Raw genomic sequence first — 18,334 nt, forward strand, 5'->3', positions numbered from 1 at the left:
TTAAAATCTGGGTGACCTTAGGCACTTGTCTTTGATCATATCTTCACCTCAGTTTTCTCAACTAGGAAACAAGAGGATTGGACTGAATTATTTTTAAAGGTCTCTTTCAGCTCTAAATTTATAATCTTATCAAGAGTTTGGAGGCTCTTATACATAATACATAATATATAAGTAAAATCACCATGGAAAGAATAGATGTAGCTAATCTTAGCTTCTTTTGGGACCCTGACTTACCTCCTGAATGGATTAGGATGCTAGTCTCAATAGACTCAGTGGATACTGAATATACTTATTGATAAAACAGAGTTTTGTATAGGGCAACAAAAGAATTTAAACTAGAAATTACAGCCATTTCCTGATTAACAGACTTGTTGATATTTTCTATTACATTATGGAAACCCCTGTGCCTTTGTTTATGCTGTTTAAGGCATATTTCCTGGAAGAGTCTCTGCCTCTCTCTCTCTCTCTGTCTCTCTCTTTCTCTGTCTCTCTGTCTTTGTCTCTGTCTCTGTTTGAAATGGGTTAGGAATGTTCCTCTGTGGTACAGGATGGGGGGCTTGGATGATCTCTTGATTTCTTTTTCTGACTAGATATCCTGTTATTCTTTGAATGGGAAATCCTGGGGAATATCCCACAAGGGTGGAGCCAAGCCGTGTCTATTTGTACCTACAATACTGACTTGCATGTCCTGGAAATATAGATTATACCAGCAAATTTAAAATCCCCTTTTACCTGAATTGGAGTTAGAAAAATTAAGAATGGAAGAAATAATTACTGATGTTTATCAGTGTTTGGTACACAGTAAACATTTATATACTTATTCATTCATCTTTATATAGGCATAAGATTAACAAGGCACTTTATATACATTATCTCATTTGATATGCATACAATCCTGTGGGTTGATTGGTGGGTGTGAATGGTGTTATTTTCCCCACTTTACAGATGAGAACACTGAGGCTCCAGTTGGGGACTAGCCTACTCATACAGCAAGTAAGCATCATGTAACAGGATTTGAACTTGATTTGTCCTTATTCCAAGCCTAGCATTTTATCCATTATGCAGTGCTGCTTCTTACACTGGGCTCATATCTACCCTTTCTTGGACCTTTAAGTAATCAACCCCATTATTTCGTTCCATTTGTTAATGCCTTTCCAATCACATTGTAGATTTATTCTCCACGGTGGACTCCATGATCAGTACTCCAGTGTTGACTTTTTTTTGGCATTCTGTGTTCTTTTTTCCCCTTCAATTTCTGTTTGTGCCAATTTTCAATACTCATACTTGCCATCTACTTGTTCCATTATTGTTCCTAATGTTGCAGAATGCCTTCAGAGAAAGAATTAACTTATTACAAATTTATGCTTTTCAGTTACAAGTTGGCTTTGTCTACTCACTGGCAATCCTGCTCTCCATCTTTTATAAATATCTTGAAAATCCTCACAAAATGTATTTCAGCCTCCATTCTCCTTAAGTCTTCAATCTTTTCTCCCAATTTCATTTGCAGCTGATTATTTCACTTCTTACATCCTTAAAAGAATGAGGCTATATCTTGCAAACCTTCTAAGGAATTCTTTCTCTACCTATAAGGAAGATAGTGACATGGGTACAGATACAGAAATGTAGGCCAGAAGTTTTCAACTCTATACCATCCTTTTAGTATTGCTAAATGAATCTCCAGGGTAATTTGTATAACTCTAGCACTAGCTATTAGGGTATGATGGGAGTTGAGAGAAATTTACTTTTCTCCAATTTTAAATATCAAACAAGTCTAGAGGGAATTTAATTTTCCTTAAGAAAGAAAACTAGTTAAAAAAAAAAAAAAGAAAGACTTTAAGGGTTTATGTGCTATGTTCTGTTTTATGTCTGACTAACAAAAAAGCTGAAATAATTCTATGAATAAGTTGTCTCACAAAAGAGAGATAATTCTCCATTTGAGTAAAAGGCTCCAGTGAGTAAAGTTTGCCTTCCATCAGATAATACCCAGTTATGTCTTTTCTTTGCATTTCTTCAGCCTTCCCTTTATTTTCAAATGGGGAAATGTCTTTTCTTTCCTTCTCTCTAAAACTCCTTTTTTAATTACTCCTCACCACCAGAATCTAGACTCAGCTCCTATACCTACCCCTATATCATCTTAGCTAATTTCTTATTTGTTCCCTTCAGTGGACACATTCCACATTCCATTGTCCAATGTTTTAATCTTTTCCTGGCCTACCAACTATATATTATATATATATATATTTCCTACCAACTATAGTCCAGTATTATCCAGTGGATAGCTAAATTTCTCAAATTGTTCAAGCTCCTTACTGTCTGTTTTCCTTCTACATTCCCTACTTCCATCCCATTATGATATAAAATTGTACCCTTTAAGTTCATCCGTGAACTTTTTTTTGACCTGGTACAATGATCATTTCTTTGCCATACTAAACCATTTGATATGTGTGTGTATATATATATATATATATATATGTATATATATATATATATATATATATATATATATATACATATATATCTTCCTTTTTTTGGTTCCTTATTCTTTTCTCCTATTGCTCTCTCTAATCATCTGTTTTTTTTATCTTGTTCTTCTTCCCATCTCCAAACGGCAAAATTCTTTTTGACTCAGTTCTCTTTTCACTTTTGCTTCTATTGATCCCTCCCCAGTCTCAGATTAAATCATCCCTTCCCATAGTTTCTAACATTACTAGATTCCTAAATCTATATGTCTCTAGCCCTGCATACTAGGTTATTTTCATTTGGGTATCTTACCTTAAAGTTTGTACTTGTCATCTTCCTTTACTAAACTGAATTTACTTCTCAAAAAAATTCATAACAGTCCCTGGTCTCAAGGAATTTACTTTCTACTAAGAGAAAAAAATGTGCACAGGTAAATAACATAAAACACATACACAGTAAATATAAAATTATTTCCAAGTTGGGGGGAAGCATTATCAACTAGAAGGCTATAAAGCATTATGTGTGAAGCCTGACTAAAGCAAAGTTTGCTACCAATGATGTGGGTCTTCAAACTAGATCTTTAGGAAATGGCTGAAGCTGAGAAGGTGGAAGAGAGCCTTATCTCCAATATTTTTTAGAAATGTAGATGTTGGAGGGAATAAGAAGCTGAAAAGAGTCAACAGATAAGGAAAGAAGAGGAAAACCAGGAAATATGAGCAAGGGCAATGGAATGGGATTTGTGGAGGGGAAAAGTTAATGTAGGAATGAGAAAGTTATACCTGAAAATGCAATGGGAAATAAATGGAAGGAACTGAGAAAGATGATAGAACCAACTAGATTACAATCATGGAAATAGGGAATTTTTAAGTGGGAGCATCCTGCAAAAGAATTGAAGTAGTACAAAAGAAGGAAGCTATAGGTTTTAGATCATTGTATATACCGTGTTTCCCCGATAATAAGACCTATCCTGAAAATAAGACACCCACATACTCTTTAATATTCCGCTAAAATAAGCCCTCCCCCGAAAATAAGCCCTATCGAACTTACTATGAAAACGGTCATCATGGTGATCCCCTGCGCTATATGCTGCGTAGCGGTACCTTCAGTAAGCAGCGCCGCCCTCCCCTCCCGGGTGAAACGCACGTCGCGCTCCGAGCTGCATCCAATCAGAGCTGCAGCAGTGAGCGCGTCATCCTCTTCTTCCCTGGTGATTTGCTTGCTGGCGCTACTGAGAGCAGCGCCGTGGAGTAGAGCTGAGACAGGACCATCTAAAAACTCGGTAAGTTCAGTAAGCGATGGAGAATAAAATAAGCACTCAGGGGGCATGATGGAGGCTAAAAGGGGCATGATGGAGGCTAAAATGGGCATGATGGAGGATAAAAGGGGCATGATGGAGGCTAAAATGGGCATGATGGAGGATAAAAGGGGCATGATGGAGGATAAAATAAGCCCTCCCCTGAAAATAAGCCCTCTGGTGTTTTTTAGTCCCAAAAAAATAATAAGACAGTGTCTTATTATCGGGGAAACACGGTAGGAAGCTCATTAAATAGTAATAGAAAAGGGCAATTATTTGCATTATGGAAAAATTAAGATTGGGATGGAGGATTGGATTTGGAAACAGTTGGGTGGGAGAGAAAAATCAGAACTTGCATTTAGCAAGTAGGAATGACAATTGGGGAGGAAGGTTAGTTATGTGGATGGCAGATTGCCTAGTTATTTTATTATCTTGTTTCATGAATACCCATCTTATCTCTCTAACTAGACTCTTCAAAAAATATGTGTTCTTTTGTATCTCTTATAACATTTAGTGAGAGTTACCATAATTGAGTGAATAAAGGGGCTGGCTTTGGAACAGGAAAACCTGGGCTCAGGTCTTAAGTCTAAAAAAATCCTGCCTCTAAAATATACTAGCTGTGACATGGGCAATTTTCTTGAACAACTCTTTTAAGTTATAGGCAAATTGCCAGTCTCAGTCACTGGGGAAATTTCCATACTGGAAATATCCCACATTGAAAAATCACAGGTCTGGTCTAAAATGTATGTGCGTGTGTGTGTGTATACACATATACATATATAGCCTAGTATAGCACTGGCCCAAAGGTACTCACTGCCAGTTGAATGATGGCAGGACTCTCTCTCTTGCAAGATCAATTTAGGTATGTGACCATGCCATGTATTTCCTTTTTTTGAGCCTCAGTTTTTTGAAGAAAGGGAGTTGCCAATTTCACAGAGGTAAATATTAGAAAAGTTAGGTATGATAGATCTTTGGAGAAAACTGAATGGTGACAGGAGTATACTTTCTTCTCAGCAGTTCATGGAACCTATACAAAAACTGACCATGTATTAGGACATAAAGACCTCAAAATTAAATGCAGGAAGGAAGAAATAGTAAATGCTTTCTTTTCAGATCACAATGCAATAAAAACTACATTCAACAAAAAGTTAGGGGTAAATAGACCAAAAAGTAATTAGAAATTAAATAATCTCATCTTAAAGAATGATTGGGTTAAACATCAAATTATAGACACAATAATTTCACTCAAAATATTGACAACGATGAGACATTATACCAAAATTTGTGGGATGCAGCCAAAGCGGTAATAAGGGGAAATTTTATATCTTTAGAGGCTTACTTGAATAAAACAGAGAAAGAGAAGATCAATGAATTGGGCTTGCAACTTAAAAAGCTAGAAAAAGACCAAATTAAAAACCTCCAATCAAATACTTGAAATTCTAAAATTAAAAGGAGAAAATAATATTGAAAGTTAAAAAAACTATTGAATTAATAAATAAAAATAAGAGTTGGTTTTATAAAAAAAAAAACCAATAAAATAGGTAAACCCTTGGTAAATCTGATTAGAAAAAGGAAAGAGGAAAAATCAAATTGTTAGCCTTAAAAATGAAAAGGGAGAACTTTCTACCAATGAAGAGGAAATTAGAGCAATAATAAGGAGTTACTCTGCCCAAATTTATGCCAATAAATTTGATAACCTAAGTGAAATGGATGACTACTTTCAAAATATAGGCTTCCCAGATTAACAGAGGAGGAAGTAAATTGCTTAAATAGTCCCATTTCAGAAAAAGAAATAGAATAAACTATTAATCAACTCCCTAAGAAAAAATCCCCAGGAACAGATGGATTTACATGTGAATTCTACCAAACGTTTAAAGAACAATTAGCCCCAATGCTATATAAGCTATTTGAAAAAATAGGGAATGAAGAAATCCTACCCAATTCCTTTTATGACACATACATGGTACTGATACCTAAACTAGGTAGGTTGAAAACAGAGAAAGAAAATTATAGACCAGTCTCCCTAATGAATATTGATGCTAAAATCTTAAATAAGATATTAGCAAAAAGACTACAGAAAATCGTCCCCAGGATAATACACCATGATCAAGTAGGATTTATACCAGGAATGCAGGGCTGGTTCAATATTAGGAAAACTATTAGTATAATTGACCATATTAATAACCAAATTAACAAAAATCATATGATCAGCTCAAGAGATGCAGAAAAAGCATTTGATAAAATTCAACATCCATTTATATTAAAAACACTTGAAAGTATAGAAATAAATGGACTTTTCCTTAAAATAATCAGTAGTATCTATTTAAAACCATCAGTAAGCATCATATGTAATGGGGATAAACTGGAACCATTCTCAATAAGATCAGGAGTGAAATAAGGTTGCCCACTATCACCATTACTATTCAATATTGTATTAGAAATGCTAGCTTTGGCAATAAGAGTTAAGAAAGAGATTAAAGGAATTAGAGTAGGTAATGAGGAAACCAAATTATCACTCTTTGCTGATGATATGATGGTATACTTAGAGAACCCCAGAGATTCTGCTAAAAAGTTACTAGAAATAATCCACACCTTTAGCAAAGTTGCAGGATACAAAATAAACCCACATCAGCATTCTTATATATCACTAAAAAAATCCAACAGAGTTACAAAGAGAAATTCCATTTAAAGTAACTACCAATAGCATAAAATATTTGGGAATCTATCTGCTAAGGGAAAATCAGAAACTATATGAGCAAAACTACAAGACATTTCCCACATAAATAAAATCAGATCTAACCAATTAGAAAAATATTAAATGCTCTTGGATAGGGCAAGCAAATATAATAAAAATGACAATACTATCCAAACTAATCTATTTATTTAGTGCTATACCAATCAGACTCCCAAAAAACTTTTAATGACCTAGAAAAAAATAACAACAAAGTTCATATGGAAAAACAAAAGATCAAGAATTTCAAGGGAATTAATGACAAAAGAAGTCAAATGAAGGTGGCCTAGCTGTACCAGATCTAAAATTATATTATAAAGCAGTGGTTACCAAAACTATTTGGTATTGGCTAAGAAATAGACTAGTTGATCAGTGGAATAGGTTAGGTTCAAAGGACAAAACCGTCAATAACTTTAATAATTTATTGTTTGACAAACCCAAAGATCCCAGATTTTGGGATAAGAACTTGCTGTTTGACAAAAACTACTGGGAAAATTTGAAATTAGTACGGCAGAAACTAGGCATCGACCCACACTTAACACCACACACCAAAATAAGGTCAAAATGGGTTCATGACTTAGGCATAAAGAACGAGATTATAAATAAATTAGAAGAACATAGGATAGTTTACCTCTCAGACCTGTGGAAAAGGAAGGAATTTATGACCAAAGAGGAACTAGAGATCATTATTGATCACAAAATAGAAAATTTTGATTATATCAAATTGAAAAGTTTTTGTACAAACAAAACTAATGCAGACAAAATTATAAGGGAAGCAATAAACTGGGAAAACATTTTTACAATCAAAGGTAAAGGCCCCATTTCCAAAAGATATAGAGAATTGACTCTAATTTATAAGAAATCAAGCCATTCTCCAATTGATAAATGGTCAAAGGATATGAACAGACAATTCTCAGATGAAGAAATTGAAACTATTTCTAGCCATATGAAAAAATGCTCCAAGTCATTATTAATCAGAGAAATGCAAATTAAGACAACTCTGAGATACCACTACACACCTGTCAAATTAGTTAGAATGACAGGGAAAGATAATGCAGAATGTTGGAGGAGATGTAGGAAGGCTGGAATACATTGTTGGTGAAATTGTGAATACATCCTGTCATTCTGGAGAGCAATTTGCATACCCTTTGATCCAGCAGTATTACTGCTGGGCTTATATCCCAAAGAGATTTTAAAGGGAAAGGGACCTGTATGTACAAGAATGTTTGTGGCAGCCCTCTTTGTAGTGGCCAGAAACTGGAAACAGAGTGGATATCCATCAATTGGAGAATGGCTGAATAAGTTGTATATGAATATTATGAAATATTATTATTCTGTAAGAAATGACCAACAGGATGATTTCAGAAAGGCCTGGAGAGACTTACATGAACTGATGCTGAGTGAAATGAGCAGGACCAGGAGATCATTGTATACTTCAACAACAATACCATATGATGATCAATTCTGATGGATGTGGCCATTTTCAACAATGAGATGAACCAAATCAGTTCCAATAGAGCAGTAATGAACTGAACCAGCTACACCCAGTGAAAGAACTCTGGGAGATGACTATGAACCACTACATAGAATTCCCAATCCCTTTATTTTTGTCTGCCTGCGTTTTTTATTTCCTTCACAGGGTAATTGTACACTTTTTCAAAGTTCAATTCTTTTCATACAGCAAAAAACTGTATGGACATGTATACATATATACTTTAACATATTTAACATGTGTTGGTCAACCTGCCATCTCGGGGAAGGGATGGGTGGAAGGATGGGAAAAGTTGGAACAAAAGGTCTTGCAATTGTCAATGCTGAAAAATTACCCATGTATATATCTTGTAAATAAAAAGCTATAATAAAAAATTAAATAAAAAAAGAAAGGGAATTTCCAATTTCACAGGGCCATGATAAATACTGGTGATATCTCTGCTCTTTTGAGAGAGTCGCTGTATAAGAATTGGCAGACATTTGAAAACAGCTTTGCAAGCTGGGACAAACAATGGGGGAATCATATTTGTCTGCTTTCTTTCCTTATTTGCTGAGCAAATAGTCTAGAGTGTGGGATAGCAGAGACACTGATCCTATTAGGCAAAAGAGAAATTATTTCTAGGCTTGGGAACTGTTGTAAAGGTCCATCTACTCTTTTTATGACAATTTACATATTTATCAGTTGTTATAAAAATCATAAAGATGATGCTAAGAAGATGTTAAGATAAAAGTCCTTAATAGGCAGCCAGTACTTTTTTTTTTTTTTTTTTTTTTGGTCTCCTGGTCAACAGTGGAAAAGTCCACTTTTCCAATCAATAATAATTTTCAGACATCAGATGTTGGATCCTTCTATTTTTAGACTCCCCTGCCTCCCCCAATCATCTCCCCTAATAAACTGCTCAGTGTTTAAATTGTCATGACAGTTTTCCATACCTGGTCACTTACTGTGTTATGGGATTACTTGAAGATCATGTTCTTATTTTAGCCAAAGCTCAGTGTTATCCTTAGAATAAACCTGTGCCAGGGAGAAGGGTACATATGTCCATTAATCTAATGCTAGGGATAAAACATTTAGTATTATATATTTGATCTCAAATATTCAAGGTATTTTGAGGAATATGTCGTCTATTTCTTTAGGACTCTCTTCAGGGGGAGAAAATGGAGAAAATCCAAGTTTCTATTTGTCTGAGAGCTTTCATACTCCTATTTAACTTCTAAAGAATCCCATGTGTGTTTAGTTCACTATTTCATGTATCCAGCCCCCAGATTGTAAATTATTCAACTAATGTTGTTCAGTACTCAGCAGAGGGTCCAGAACATGGACCTTTTGAGCATGACCACAGAATGCTGATGGACCACAGGAGCCCATCATCAGTATCCTCTCCTGGTTCTGAATCAGTCAAATCTCGGATCAGAAAAAAGGTCCTTCAGATGTTTAGGAATGGCTCTTGAGAGGTCTCTCTTTCTTCTTGCTGTGGGTCTTGGAATGTTTCTTTGTCTGGCTGAGCCATAGAGCTTTTTGGGGAAATTGTCTCTCATATAGTCTTTTACTATACTGGAGTTCAGGCATGATAAAGCTCCGGCAGGCCTGCTTGGTTGTCTCATCTAACCCATGCCTTAAGTTGTAGCCAAGAATTCTAGTTCTCCCGTACTGGAATGGCTTTAGCAATTTGTCCTCGATGTCCCAGGAATGGACGCTTTGTTCCCTCTGGAGGCAGATCTTTGCCAGTTGTTTCCTCCGCTTCCTCAGGGCAGTCACCTCTTGCTGCAGGTACTCCCTGCTCATGCTCTGGTTAATTCTTTCCCAGAAGGTCCGATTGAAATGAAGGTAGAGCTCCCAGTCCAGCTTGTTCCAGCTCTTGATCTTCTGAATAGTTCTGGGGGAGAGTGTGGAACGGTAAGAAGTGTCTTGCTGATTGATGGGGAATGACACAACATCATCTAGGCTCCAGCACAGGGCATCTTTTAGTAGTACCATGGATTCATCAAAATATTCTGCAATCAAGATAAGATCAAACTGCCTTTCAATGACCCGAGTAAGCAGCTGAGTGTGCTGGGCTGAGGCCTTGCTGTTGTGGTTGAAACCAAAGTCAAAGGCCATGAGATTTCTGCTGTAATGGCTGTCAGTTTTCAGGGGATCGTAGAATTTGCTCGTGTTGTTTAAGAAGTCATCCAGGCTTTTGGCATTGAAAAAGGAAGAGCTGCCCTTGAAGTATGAGAAAGATGACTCCATGAGGTGAATAGGATTTCGCATGATGGAGAAGTAGAAGGTGTCATTTGGCATGACCCTCTGGACCTGGAAAAAAAAAAGTCAGAGTCAAGAAATTCATTCAGAAATGGGTTTGGATTGGCTTGAGATTTAGGTTAAAAAGCTGAAAAAACTTCCTGGCTAAGCACTGTTCGATGCAATGAGCTATTTCTTAGAAGGACTTTAAAAGTAGAATTGTCTTCATTTGCTTGGAGACCCTAACCACTGGAGACCCCTATAGCTGTAAAATTCATGATGATATCATTTGTGGAATGTATGACATTGTGAGAGGAGCCTTAGCTTTGGTTGGAGCCCAAACACCTGGAATACATCATTTACTGGCTGTCAGGTTGACAAATTGCAACTTTTTAGATCTTCCTTGTCCCTATCTGTGAAATGGGAATATTTGTACTACCTACCTCCAAAGATCATATATGAAGATATCATGTGAAAACATTGCTACATTATAAAACATTTTAAAATAGAATATAACCATTAGCTTTGTATACATGCCCTGGAGATCAATAAGCAATTTCTTAAACTTGATTTTCGGTAGACTATAAGCTCCTTGAAAGTAGTTATTATTTCATACCTTTTTGTTTTTCCCCCTGTAGGTTAATGGCAATATGTGTATATATGTTTGTGTGTTTAATTTCATTAGTATAGGGAATTTCTCATGAAGAAATCAATAGTAAGCATTTATTTATTTATTTATAACATTATCCCTTGTATTCATTTTTCCAAATTATCCCCTCCCTCCCTTTATTCCCTCCCCCCGATGACAGGCAATCCCATACATTTTACATGTGTTACAGTATAACCTAGATACAATATGTGTGTGTAAATACCATTTTCTTGTTGCACATTAAGTATTAGATTCCGAAGGTATAAGTAACCTGTGTAGATAGACAGTAGTGCTAACAATAATAGTAAGCATTTATTAAGCACCTACTATATGCTAGGAACTGTGCTAAAATGTCTATCGATGCAGAGGGACAACTCTTGCAACTTTAAAGTATTAGAGAGTTGGGAATTGAACCCATGTCAACCCAGCTGACTCTGAAGTCAACTCTAGCTACTAATCACATTGCTGTTTGTTTCTTCCCAAACTAGTTTATTAGTAGCTTCTTGAATGTTTATTGAAATGTAAGATGATATTAGTTTATGCAAGTGGTTAAACTACTAACAAGTCTTAGAGACAAGTACAATTGTCTAAATCATTTTAAATGTGTTTTTTATTCTAAGAATCCAAACCTTTCAAAGTAGTATTTGGTTAGTATACATACATATATATATTTTTTGGCTTCAATCATTGACTTGTTGATATTGAAAATTAGTGGTTTGGATACAAAAAAGTTGTTCCCTTGCTGTTCTTAGCAAATACAAGTCATTTGGATATCTTTTTTGGTGAACAATATGGATCATATGATCATGTATTAAAATCTTGAAGGGATACCTATAATTTTTTTTTTTTTTGCTGAAGCATTTGGGATTAAGTGACTAGCCCAGGATCACACAACTAGGATGTATTACATGTCTGAGGCAGATTTGAATGCAGGCCCTCCTGATGTCAGGGCTGGTACTCTATCCACTGCACCATCTATTTGCCCCTCCCCATAACTTTCTAAGTTCATCTATCTTGTTTTGCCAGATGAAGAAACTGAGTCCCAGAGAACTTAAGTAACTTGTGAGCAAGGTCACATAGGTAGTAAGTGTCAGTGGAGGAAGATTTAAACTAAAGTCCACTGACTCCAAAGCCAGTGCCCTCTTCATTGTGATTTCTCATTGAGTTGTGGATATGAAATCAAGAGGGAAAGTCAGTATAATTTTCTTCTTCTCTCCCCTCTCCAAACTCCTGGAACTTACCTCTGTTTGCAAGAACCTCAAGTGGTGACACATGATGTCAAATGAAGGGCTTGTGCCATCTGTGAACCCCTCCACTACCTCAGCCACAAAATAGAAAGGGTAGAAGAGTTGACTGTTCTGGTTGGTTGGAAGAGCAAAGGTGAGATTTCGCTGCTCTCCAAAACGGAAGAGAATGTTCATGATGGTGCTGCTGGCACTCTTGTGGACCTTCAGAAAAAAGATGTGGGTTTTGCTTGTGCAGGCTGCCTTGTGGGAAGAGGCAAGGCCATCTGGCAAACCAGGGTCCAGAAACGGTGTAAGTGATGTCCTGGACCTTGTAATCGGATCTTTAAGTGGTATTTTTTGTCTGAATAGAGAATCTTTCATGATTTTTCCTTGAGATTGGCCCCTACCATATTTTGGGATTGTGCTCTGAGGGTGATTCTGTTGTGACCCACCTACTGAGTCAAAGGATCTGCTTGCAGGACTCACAACCATCTCTATTTTCTTTCCCAACTCTCTTTTTCTATTCATCATCTGTGCAGCCTTAGGAAGGGGCTTAGAGCTCTTGATCTGAGGAGGAGTCCAATCTTTAGCCTTGGCTACTTTTTTAGAACCCCACAATGAAGGTTTTGGATGCTTGGAGGAAGAAGAAAGCCACCATAAATCAACTAAGGCATTCTCCTCTGAGTAACTCAGGTCATTCTGCATTTGCAAAGTGGGATTGAGTGTTTTGTTCTGCTTCATTCTCTGGAGAGAGACTTGAGTTGGGATTGTTTCAGTGTGACTGATGGGAACCCTATTCAAGGGATGAAGGGACAATGTGGAATTGCAGTTCTTCTGAACCTGCGAAGTCTGTGGGAGGTTGATATTTTGCTGAAGGATGAGATGTTTGATTTCCTGTTTGCAACTGCAGTTAGAAAGTGAGAAGATCAATGTTATGAATAAACCTAATAATGACAACAACCTTCATTTATATGGGCAAAGCTTTTTTCTTTTTCTTTTCTTTTCTTTTTTTTTTTTTTTTTTTCCTGAGGCTGGGGTTAAGTGACTTGCCCAGGGTCACACAGCTAGGAAGTGTTAAGTATCTGAGATCAGATTTGAACTCGGGTCCTCCTGAATTCAAGGCTGGTGTTCTATCCACTGCACCACCTAGCTACCCCCTGGGCAAAGCTTTTTTCAACATTTGAGACAAAGTATCATTAAGCCTCACAATGACTCTGAGGTAGTAACCTCACCTTGCCTTTTATAGATAGGGAAACTGAGGCACAGAAAGCTTAAAAAACAACAACTTGCATTGCTACAGTGCTTTAAGGCTTGCAAATACTTTTATATGTTATCTCACTTGATCTTCAAAATATCTTTGAGATGTGTTTTTCTTTATGGATCTCCATTTTAAGATTGGGCAAATGAGAGAGGCTCAGTGTCTTGTCCAAGGTCACATAACTATTAAGTTACAGGAAAAATGTGGACCCATTCTTTCCTAATTTCAAGCCCAGAATTCTATCCATTAGGTCATTTTGCCATGTGTTTTTCCCCCAAATGGTTTGTCTCATGCCTTCCAATCTTGGGATTCTGTGGTTATTCTTCTCTTGAGTCTCTGGTGTTTTTCTCTTTAAAATGGGATTACAGTGCTAAAGGGTGTTTGGACCTGCAATGTGTGACATCTTTTGACCTAGAAAACAATATGGCCTTTGTACTGTTAATTCAGACTGAGCTTAGGATTTCTATCCTGCTCCCTATCCATGGAATCCCATTCTCATACTACCTTATTTGTTGGAAATTTCCCAGTATCTGGAGAGAAATGCAGAGAATGCTAATGAAAGTGATGAAAATCCAGAATCTCCCAAGCTGGGTTTTGGGCACCAGCTGGGCCTTTCTGTGGAAAAACAAGCAAACAAAAAAAAAAATCAGGATTGAATTTTTTTTAAAGCAATAATTGATAAGTTTAGCTAAGTAAATGCCCTCTTTGACATGTTCTCATTTGTTAAATATAATAGTGGTTCCATTCCTCCTGAAGTTATCTTACATTTATTTTGTTCATCCTTGTATATATGTATGTTTTCTCTCCCATAGATTTTTATTTATTAAAATAAATCAAATTAAAAAATGACTTACCAGGAATTTCTTGTTCACTTTTAGATATTGGTTTATTTGTTTTTCAAGATAATGGAAGTTTTTAAAAGGTCTCAATTTGTTTAAGTGCCAGTAATACAGCAGATAAGAGAAGGCTCAACATAAGGCTCTTATCTATATGGAGTTTTATATAATCAAATGCACCTGGATTATACACCAATATCCACAGCCAATGCTTTATTAATGTCAGTGACTCCACCTCCTCACCCGATTTCCTCAATGCCACATGGCCTTTTTCTAAATGCCAAGATATGTGCTTTCCAAGGCAAATCTCTATTTGAAGAAGATAAAGCCATGGCGGGGGCGGGGGGGAGGCACTCAAGAAAGAACTTTTCATTGCCTAAAAGGTTTGTTTTGGCCTAGAGTTTGCTGGTGAAAAGCAACTGAAATGGAAACCTTTCCAAAGAGCCACATACAAATAAATGGCCCAGCTTTGAGGCCCTTTGGAGCCTTAATGGTTTGTCCCATACCTTCCATCTTTGGGATTCCGTGTTCATCTGTCTCTTGAGAGTCTTTGCTGTTTCATGTATCTCTTTAAAATGTGCTTACAGGGGTATGGACTTGTAATGTGTCTTATTAGAACACCAAGGAATCCTTACAGTGGATGTTCTGTCCTTGGAAATGTTTGATTCTAAAAACTCAGTGGCCACATCCTTTTGAGTGGTGATACAATGGACTGAGCCCTGGCTTTGGGGTGAGATGACGTGGCTCCAAATCTTCCTGTATTGCTTAGCCCTTATATGAAGGTAGAATAGAATTATTAGTTAGGGGAAGCTTCATGGAGGATGTGGGACTTCAATTGGGCTGCATTGAGGTATGCTATTTGATTAGTTCTAACTATTAGGTAATTGTTCCTGATATGAAGCCTATTATATCTTTGACTTGTTGTCACTCCTAATTCTGGCCACCAAAGTCAGACAGAACAAGACTAATTTTTTGTTGTTGTTGTTGTTCAGTCATTTTTCAGTGACTCTCCATGGCACTATTTGGGATTTTTTGGGCAAAAATTCTGGAATGGTTTTCTCATTTCCTTCTATGGCTCATTTTATAGATGAGTAAACTGGTTAATGGATTTGCACAGGATTACACAACTAGTAGGTTTTCAAAAATCTGAAGATAATTATTTTGGCTGGTCCCCTCACTCCCAGTCTTCTAAAGTCTTCTCTAAATTCCTGCATCTGGTTCTACATGAATTGGAAGGATAGTAACATCCATGAGATGATTGGCAATGGTGTCAAAGTCAAATAGAAACAGGGCTACTAAACTCTATATAAGGATCACATTGACTTAGAAAGCCACATAGTAACATTATGTTTTATTGTGTTTTAATTTATTTTGTTAAATACTTCCCAACTACATTTAAATCTGGTTTGGGTTATTCTTGGCAGACTTGGCCTGCTCTTGAGTTGAGTTGGGCTTGGAAACAGGAGTTTTTGTGTTCAAATCTTGCCTTAGACTCTTACCAGTTGTGTGACTCTAAGCAAGTCATTTAACCACTCTCAGCTTCTGTCTTCTCTTCTGTAGAATGAAGAGTCTGGACTTAATGATTTTTAAAGTTTTATTGATATGTTTTGTTTATACATCATAAACACTTCCAGTTCTTGAGAGCTCTTGTAACAGAGTAAAACAATTGAATAAAACATAATATAGTGACCTCAAAGTACATGTAATATTCTATAGCGATAATATCCCTTTTCTGTTTTTTAAAAAAATAATATAAATTTATTTTCTTTCCTTCCTACCTTCCATCCCACTGGAAAAAAAATCCACAAATATGCAGAGTCAAAACAAACTCCTTCATTGACTGTATATGAAAATATGCAAGTCTCGTTTTGCTTCACAGATACATTACCTTTCTGTCATGCAGAATATGTTGTCATCCTCAAGTTTTCCAGAATGGTCATGTTACTAACCATTGTCCTTACAGCTTTCAAACTTGTTTGCATTATGATGTTATTATTGTAAAAATTGTTTTCCTGGGTCTGCTCATTTAATTCAGTTCATACAAGTCCTCCATCATTTCTAAAATTTTCTTTAGCCCTTAATTGATGATTCTGCTTGCTCTTCTCTAATTGCCCTTTCTGAGTTAGGATAGGGTAAATTGAACCAAAAAAAGAGAATGCAAACCTATAATTTAACACAGCTTGTACTTCGGATGTCTGCATCCCATAGTGAAGTGACTGTGTCTTTAAGGTAAAGCATGTGCTAAAGAACAATCTCTGAGTATATGGCAACTGAAAAAGAATGTTAAGGATTGTAGGTTCAGAAAGTGAATTCTCTTCCTTCCTTTCTCATTAGACTATATACCCTGAACTTTTCTTCTCCACCCTCCAGAAACTTCAGGAAGTCTTAGTAAACCCTGGTATTCACCCTTTGGAAATATTCTTTAAGTCAGCAACCTCTCCCTCTGATGGACCAGTTCCTCCCAAGATTTCCAGGGCATTTAAGGAGGCCCTCCATCTATGTCTTCATTTCTCCTCAGGCTTTTCTACCATGCTGCTAATTCTCATCATCCTAGTCTATGATTTGTAATTCCTTTTCTGTGTGATCATCTTCCTTTTTGCTTGTATTTGTATTACATATTGTATTCCTCAACATCATGCCAAGTGTATTTGTTGTTTGGGTCTGACTCTTTGTGGCTCCATGGGCCCTTCAGTCTATAGGATTTTCTTGGGGCAGACAATGGCTTGGTTTGCTGTTTCCTTCTTTGGTAATCCCCCCAGGGTCATAGAGTGAAGTGTCTGAGGCTGGATTCGGATTCAGGCCTTCATGACTCCAGTCCAGCACTCTGGACATTGCTGCCTGGCCCACAAGCCATTTTTTTTGTTTGTCCATTTCTGAAGCCTCAGATGATATGATGGTATGATGTCTTAGTCTGTACCCGAATAGATTTAAATGAGGCAGAGTCACACAAAGAGTTCAGCCTCATTTTATCTTCCACAGCCATTGGAGCCGAGACAACTGATGATGACCTAGAATGAGCCAGATGACCTTGGCGTCTTTGCTGTCTGACTAGGCTCTCAGCACTCCACAATGCCCGCTTCAGCCACCTTCGGGGCCATTGGACAGACTGTTCTCAGCTACCCATTCTGTTGGGGGAGGTCTTCACTCGCTCAGAATACACCCCTCCCCCCACCTCCCAACCTCTCACCAGTGATGGGGTTTGTCTACCTTCCATCTGGTTTAGCTTTTCTGCCAAGCTGAGCATCGAACAACTTCTTGGAACCATTGGTGAAAATTGAGCGCCAGGTAGACACCCAAGGTGTCTAAGCAGCCTTGAAAATGCCCTCCCCTCAGAGGTGCTAGTCTTCTCAAACACCCCCTATGCTCCAGTAAACCCTTAAAGCCTGCTGACTGACTGATCATTGCATTTCTCCACTGAATGAACTATCTGTTTTGGGGGCTGCTCTGAACCTGTTATGTTACATACCTTGCTATAATTCTGGTCAACAGAATTTGGTCTATCAGCATGATTCAATTCAACAGACATTCATCGGGAGTACATTTAACAAGTGGAAAACCTGTGATATGTGGTCCATGAGGTCCTATATGTAATCCAGTTAGTTTCCATAGCAACAGAGGCACCCCCTAATCCTGATCAGATTCTGCTAATTTTCCCCCTTAATTATAATAATACTTGGAAAAAGATGTTTGTATGAATCAGTTCCTATCTGATAGAGGTAAGCTTGACTTGGATACCTAGTTAGTTCACATTGAAAGTTGGGGAACTTGAAACTGGAGAGATGAGACACTGATAAATTATTAAACAGTAAACTAAGGGAGGTTGACTTTATTTTAACCCAGCCAGGATATCTAATAAGGATATAGTAGCACTTAGTTTCTTTGGGACATTCCCCTCATTTGTTTTTTAGCCACCTCACCTTTATGTGGAAAGACAATGACTTTTACTATTATGATTGTTCCTGTTCTGTGCTGGTGATGGCCATGTGGCTTTCACTTCTGTTTCAAAGGTAGGGAAGGAAGGGAAGGCTCTTAAGTCAAGAGTCCTGACCAGGAAGGCATATTGGGGATATCCTGGTCAGTGAAGTGGGAACTCCCTAAACTCCCCTTTGGCAGGAAAACGATCTTCCTTATTTTTCAGTGTCTTTTTATTCTTCTATAGTCAACA

The 18,334-nt window shown here is 37.2% G+C and overlaps 2 protein-coding genes across 2 annotated transcripts in view; one reads left to right on the plus strand and one right to left on the minus strand.

Moving 5' to 3' along the window:
- Window positions 1-18,334, plus strand: part of LOC141561646 (uncharacterized) — a 612,565-nt gene that overhangs the window by 564,519 nt on the left and 29,712 nt on the right. The window lies entirely within an intron of this gene.
- On the minus strand, window positions 9,412-12,456 carry LOC141562090 (galactose-3-O-sulfotransferase 2-like). The gene is made up of 2 exons (XM_074302103.1): window positions 12,091-12,456; window positions 9,412-10,272 (listed from the first exon to the last, which is right to left on the minus strand). Exons 1-2 carry the CDS (start codon window positions 12,454-12,456, stop codon window positions 9,412-9,414), a joined length of 1,227 nt encoding a protein of 408 aa, XP_074158204.1.

Source organism: Sminthopsis crassicaudata, chromosome 3 (assembly GCF_048593235.1).
Source record: "Sminthopsis crassicaudata isolate SCR6 chromosome 3, ASM4859323v1, whole genome shotgun sequence".
Taxonomy (NCBI): Eukaryota; Metazoa; Chordata; class Mammalia; order Dasyuromorphia; family Dasyuridae; genus Sminthopsis; species Sminthopsis crassicaudata.

Coding starts and splice junctions, on each gene's coding strand:
- LOC141562090 (XM_074302103.1), bottom strand. CDS start 12,456: ATGAAAGATTCTCTATTCAGACAAAAAATACCACTTAAAGATCCGATT. Junction 10,273..12,090: donor TGAGGTTCTTGCAAACAGAG/GTAAGTTCCAGG, acceptor TTTTTTTTCCAG/GTCCAGAGGGTCATGCCAAA.